Here is a 6,638-nt window from a genome sequence, read left to right as displayed (position 1 = left end):
TGTATGAAGCACGGCGGAGGACCGTATAGGCTACCGGACACACCGGCGCTACCACCAGAGCGTGTGAACTATAGCAAACCCTATACCTATACGGGGGTAGACTATTTTGGCCCTCTGTTTGTGAGTACACCTAGTGGCAGAGAAAAACGATGGGTAGCCTTGTTTACCTGTTTAACAATCAGAGCTATCCATCTGGAGATCGTGAAGGACCTTTCAGCGGAAGAGTGTCTCCTAGCGTTACGGAGGTTTGCGGCTACTAGAGGTATACCGCATAGGATGTACTCGGACAACGCAACGTGCTTCAAACTAGTTTCAGAAGTAGTACAGCAGCCATACTGCATTGTGAATAAGATCCAATGGAGATTTATTCCCCAACTTGCTCCATGGCATGGCGCCTTTTATGAGAGACTTATAGCCCTGGTAAAACACTGCCTCAAAAGAATGTTAGAAAAGCACCTGCTCAATGAAAACAAGCTATTGACAGTACTGAAGGAAGTGGAGGCGGTATTAAACACACGGCCCTTAACAAAAGTGGGTACTGAAGTAGAACATGTCCTGCGACCAGCTGACTTCTTAAGTCTAGGGGAATGCTTAACAACGAGACCATCTATGGCAGAAGCTCCAACGGGGAGTACAGCCATAAAAGGTGACCTGATTGAGAGCTGGAAAAGAGGACTCAAGATGATGGAAGAGTTTAAAAGAATGTTTATAGGACAGTACCTCACAAGTCTCAGGGAGCGGTACAACCACGCACCAAAGCACCCAGGGTCAGGTCCCACCGTAAACCACAAGTAGGCGACCTTGTGCAGATAAAATCAGACCATAAAAATAGAAATCAGTGGAAGGTGGGCAGAATTGACGCGTTAACCGAAGGCCGTGATGGCGAGCACAGAGTTGCAAGAGTCAAGGTTAACGACTCTATAACTACACGTTCCGTTGGGCACCTCTACCCCCTGGAAATAGAGGATGACGAGCCAGAAGCAGAGGCTCTATCTGGACAACAGAACGAGGTGATTGAGAGGAACTTACCAGATGACACAACTCCAGAGGCACTAGATGATCAAACTGACATCGAGAGGAATACTCCAGTAGACCGCGCAGAGACTAGCAATCCTGAAGTACCACCACTGGAGGAGCAGTGCGAAGAGGGGGAGCCTGTGAGGAGCAAGAGGGTTGCTGCCATTCGTGCCAGGGATAAAATCCTGGAATGGACGCGGCACCTACTCGCCCTGCTGCAATAACCTCTTTTCTTGTGGGAGTGTCGCGCATTCTATGCACGAGTCGCCGTAAAACAGTTGGTAAGTGTCAACCCTGCCTTATGTCAATCTATATTGCGATGTGGCAACGTTTTTCCTTGTCTATGCTTTAACCGATCCTCTTGTGTGTTAACCTTCGGGTGACAGAATACGGCGCGTAAAAGAATGCGAGAGAGAGGGTATTTGAGGCAGAAAGACATTTTGCGTGTGGATTGCGAGTGCGATGGCATGGCTGACTCCTCGCGGTGACCAGAGATGATCCTGGTAAGTGCTCATGTATATATACGCTTTTATAATCGATATATCTAGCTACATGGATGTGGAGGAATGGGTCAGCTATCGGTCATTCAGAAGATCCATTCTTATAGAGTCCGGGACTCCCATGAGTATGTATCGGAAGCATACTGGCAAGCCATTGTAGTACGGTCGATTATGAGTTGGAGCATACGGGTCGGGCCTGAAGGGGTAGGAAGGAGGGCCCCGTGGCGGCACAGCCGCCATGTCCAGCTGGTGTCAGGCTCAGGGTATTATAGGGCTTACGACACCCATAATCCCTGTACAATAAGTTCCCCTAACTGAGCAGGAACTGAGGATACGTAGGACACCAAGGCACACTTACGCAGTGTCTAGACTGGAGACGTAATCGACTGTACAGAGAGGGTAACTCTGGGTAGACCAGGCCCTCATATTATACAAGGTGAAGCCACTGTAGATAAGACCATGTATATACATACATGTTATTAATAAAGATACACGACCGAAGTCAACTTCTTCTTCTATATTCACGTGGCTAGTATTGTGTATCCTTTAGTTCCATTTATCGTCCCCAACGAACCTATACCCCCCTATTACGAATTCAGGCAAACGGTTTTCTTATCCGAGGGTCTAGAAGGCACGATACGTTGCGTATGTAAGATGAATGCAAGAAGCGAGTTGTCGTTCATTGTGGCGTTCTAAGGGGGAGGCCTTTGTTCAGCCGTGGACGTCTTCCGGGTGGCCGGGTGGTGATGATGATGACCCGTCGCGTATGTAGGTCCGTCCCAGTGGCGTAGCTACCAAGGGGCTAGGCGGGGCAGTGCCCCGGGGCCCTCAAGCTCAAGGGGCCCTCCAAATTCTGCTTTATAGCTGAAGATAAAGCTGCTTAACATTTTTAAAGTATTCGTATATATAATGATTTTACTTCAAAAAACCTTACCAGTTTTGATAGCAGTGGGCTCCATTTTTTAATTTGCCCCAGGGCCCTAGGTTACCTAGCTACGCCACTGGTCCGTCCGTACGTAAGTATTGCGTCTTTAATTGCTGTTGCATTAATCGCTTGCGCATGCATGAGACCTCGCGTACCTACTGCATGACTACAACCCCGAGTTGGAGGAAATTATATTTCGGATGCGGTGCTAATTTTAATTGTAAGTCATCCATTTTAAAGAATCCGGATGCATACGTTCATTACATATTGCAACCTCGACATTTTGTTGTAAAAGGTAGGAATGAGTAAGTATTAGTTCTGCCTGTTGCTGTGTGCCGCACCACCACGCTGCTCGTTCTCTTTCTAATTAATTAATTATATTAATACTTATCATCATGATGCGCGTACGTCCCGGTTAGATTATCGTGAATATTACCGATGTTAGGTAATTTAATGAAGAGGTGTAAGCCAGGTACTGTCGAACCTTTTTACACAAAATGTCGTAGAGAAAAATATCACATAATGCTTGACTAGCCTGACAGGAAAAATAATGAAGACACTTATGAGACGTTCTACAGTGGACGAGTACCTGTGAGCACAGACAGATGTATGTAGTAGGTCGCATTTTTGCCTCGACACGATTTTATTTTCCGCTGTAAGTAGATGTCTGGGACCCTGGACATGGGGATGCGATGGACACAGAGGCACGATTCTTATGCCTAAACGTCACTTTTGTATGGCAGTAAAGGTTTCTGTACTTTACTTATTCTATGTCGACACCAAAAATACGTTTGTGTTCCATATGTGGTAAGTGGCGGTAAGTAACGCTAGTGAACTGGGACGCCAACGGGCATCGAAAACAATCAGACGGCCCAACTCATTAGGGAAGATCATCCTTAAATTAGTCACACATTTAGGGGGAGGGCAGAAACAACATAATTGCGATTTTCAGAGCATTACTAACGTACTTTATGGATGGCCCCTACACATACTTATATTGGAGGACATGAGGGCACCCCGTATAAACCTCACCCAGAGGCCACAGGCCCGAGCACATTAGCGCTTATCGCGGACAGCGAGTCCGCGAGTAAAGTTAGTATGCTGCGGCTACTAGCTAGGGGCGGGTATGCGATGTGACGAACCAAGGCCGCTAGCCTATTTCCAGTAGTTCTTTATCCTAGTAGCCCCCATCAATGAACCTGATAATGGGAGTAGAGCAGCTCGCTCGGTCAGTCAGTCAGCCGGGGCCGGGCGCCTGCAGCCTGTACGGCCTACAGGTACATGCCGTTGACGAGGTAGTCAGCGTCGTGCGCGAGCGGCGCCTTCCCTCGGCGGCGGCGGCGCGAGGCGCGCGCGCGGCACCCCGCCAGCAGCGCCAGCGCCGCCGTCATCAGCACGCCTGCGCACACCGCAACCACAATACAGGGTGTCAGCTAATGACTGATAGAGGGCACTTAGAACGTTATAATAAAGCTATAATAGGTTTAGTAGGTAACGCAGTTGCACGGTTTCTGAGATATTTGGACTTTTAGGTTTTTACGAAAATGAACAACTTGTTCAATGTTTGATCATAGCACCATTTTAAGCTAATTTTTGAGTACTTGTGTTATCAGATATTTTTGTGATACTACGTAGATTTTTTTTTAATTGCAACCTTAATTTTTGCGATTTCAATTGTACATTGATTGAAATTTCAGCTCTCATTCATGGTGAAAAAAAATTACACTACCGTCTAGTTGCCAATAAGCTTAAAACATGCCAATTTAAAGGAAATTTTAAAATTTGTTGGTATCACTATAAACTGCAAAAAGGATATTTTCATTTTCCGCTCCCTCTGTCTGCCCTCGTTATTTCCTCTTTCACCCTGGCCACAGAGTACATCCCTGGCCAAGAACTCTGCCTTCACTGTACGCGTTTTTTAGAGATAAATTATTTATCAGTAACCCTTACGAACTGCATCATAAAATACGGCATGTTATTTTTTGTCGCATTTGACCTGTTAGAATCCCCAACTAAGAAGCGATTTTTCAAAAATCCATAAATTCAGAATTTATTGTTTTTAAAAATAAAGGAAAGTCTCCTTTGCACAGAATGCGCTATTTCCAATATTTAAGTAAATTTAAGGTAGTTCCCATCCATGTGGCATTCGATCTTTCCACTCTGTGTAAGAAATACGAGTACAACCTTATTTTACAAAGGCCATATATATGATAATATTTTTTTAATTTATGTGACCCACTGCGCTACAGCTATCTATCTACAATTCTACAAGTGTTTGGATGTCTCCAAACACTCCTACTATTGTCAGATGGGCTACCTAGGGTAGACGCAGGGTGTTACTTCGGTTTGATTTGGTTCAGACTGATGGTCATATTAACTAACTGGAACCTTTTTCCACGTGACAACTATGTCTGTGCGATACGTACAAATTTTTATGCGGTATTCGCCCTCCTCCGCTTCCACATGTAGGTATAAAATGAATGAACGTTATGTAAGTATGGGCTCAAACATCATCAATATTACTCAAAATATTAACGCGTTTCGTAAAAGAATAGTTCGTGCTCAGCGCTACCAAACAATTTTGTGAGTGAGCGCCCGGAGACCGCCAGAAGCGTGAGTTGGTGCGTCTGTGGGTACCACAGTACACGTAGGTAGTTTAGTGTACAAAAGCAGGTTATTGCAACGCCACGCCACGCCACAGTGAGTATGGGCACAGAATAGATAATAATGTAGACGGTTTTTGTAATGTTTACTTGATAGCATGCATGTGGTGTATTGTTCGGAAACTATGTGCTCAGTTTAATTTTGTGGATGAACTCTTTAGTAGATTGATAACCAAGGGTGGAAAGTGACCCTTTTCACCCGAGATATTTCTGGCGCTCGAACGAAGCGAGAGCGCCAATAGTTCGAGGGAAGATGGGTAATTTCACCCGAGTTAGACATTCTACTTTTCATTTCGACTGTGCGGAAAGTAAAATACATAAAACATGAGAATAATAATGAATTGAATTAACTTTTATCCAACCTCCAATGGTACCTTTTCAACTGACCACTTGCCACGGCCGACTATAAAAAAATCCAGTTGGTCACGACCAAGGAGCTTATATACAAAACTGGAGGTTGAACGCCGAACGAAGAAGTTTGACCTGTATTACTTATTTATATATATATTCCATCTCTTTTTTTCATATTTCACGAATGACTTCCATCTCTTTCTTAACCTATCTAAAGAAAGAGATGGAATATGTTCGTAGCGTACCTAATAAAGATCAAATTTCTTGTTTCAAACGGATGTTCGGCGTTCAGCCTCCAGTGTTGTATATAAGCCCCTTGGTCACGACGTGCATCTAGATGGCCATGCCGAAACGTGAAAAAAAAAGTGTCAATGACGTGACTCAATTATATTCGACTCCGTGGCTAATCGAAAAATAAAAAAAAAAATACTTTCCACCCTAGAGATGAAAACGCAATTTTCCACCCGGCTATCTACCCATGAAAATTAAACTTTCCGAGCAGGAGAGATGAAAATTATATTGTTGGGTCTGTGCAAAATTATGTCGATTTAAGTAGAAGGCGAATGTAAACACGTGAGTTGCGGAGTGTCACTAAGTGCTATTCCAGCTGTGATTGGTTCAAGTTAGGCAGGGTGTGTGTGTGTGTGTGCGTCACCCAGCACGAGCAGCAGCACGGCGGCGGGCGGGCGGTCGCTGAGCCCGTCGCGCTCGTCGCTGAGCAGGTGCGGCCGCCGCGCCGCGCCCGCCACGCGCCGCACCTCGATGTCCGCCTCCGCCGCCGCCGCCGCCGTCGCCACCGCCGACGCTGACGCCGCCGCCGCCACCGCCGCTGGCTGCTGCCAAATACAAAATTGTTGTTTGTTAAGTTTATGATGCGGTATTAAATTTTTTTGAATAAATTTTAATTGAAAACCGGCTTCCGCAAGGCGTCAACTAATTTTCACACCTCTCCTACAGAAAACTAACTTTTCCTCCCTGGCGAGAGGGAGCAAAGTGCGACTTTTCTGTTCAAGGCTTTTTTAAGTGTTTTATTGCAAATGGCATTTTTTGAAGTTGATAATTGTAAAGTCACGCCATTTTCTATGCCGGTTATTCTTTAATAATATTTCGATTTTTTTTTTCTATTTACTTAATGCTCGGTGTGAAAAATTGTTTGAGCCACTCGGGAGCAAAATTATTTTC

General features: G+C 45.1%; 1 protein-coding gene across 1 annotated transcript in view; it reads right to left on the bottom strand.

Moving 5' to 3' along the window:
• Positions 1-2,800: 2,800 nt before the first annotated feature.
• The window catches only part of LOC141427682 (uncharacterized), a 4,444-nt gene continuing 606 nt past the window's right edge, over positions 2,801-6,638 (bottom strand). Inside the window, exons 2-3 of the mRNA XM_074087278.1 lie at positions 6,112-6,292; positions 2,801-3,841 (exon numbers count right to left, since the gene is read on the bottom strand). Of these exons, the coding sequence (XP_073943379.1) occupies positions 3,714-3,841; positions 6,112-6,292 (309 nt within the window). The 3' untranslated portion in view covers positions 2,801-3,713. The remainder of the gene's footprint in view (positions 3,842-6,111; positions 6,293-6,638) is intronic.

Source organism: Choristoneura fumiferana, chromosome 5 (genome assembly GCF_025370935.1).
Source record: "Choristoneura fumiferana chromosome 5, NRCan_CFum_1, whole genome shotgun sequence".
Taxonomy (NCBI): Eukaryota; Metazoa; Arthropoda; class Insecta; order Lepidoptera; family Tortricidae; genus Choristoneura; species Choristoneura fumiferana.
This window is presented reverse-complemented; position numbering and strand designations above follow the sequence as displayed.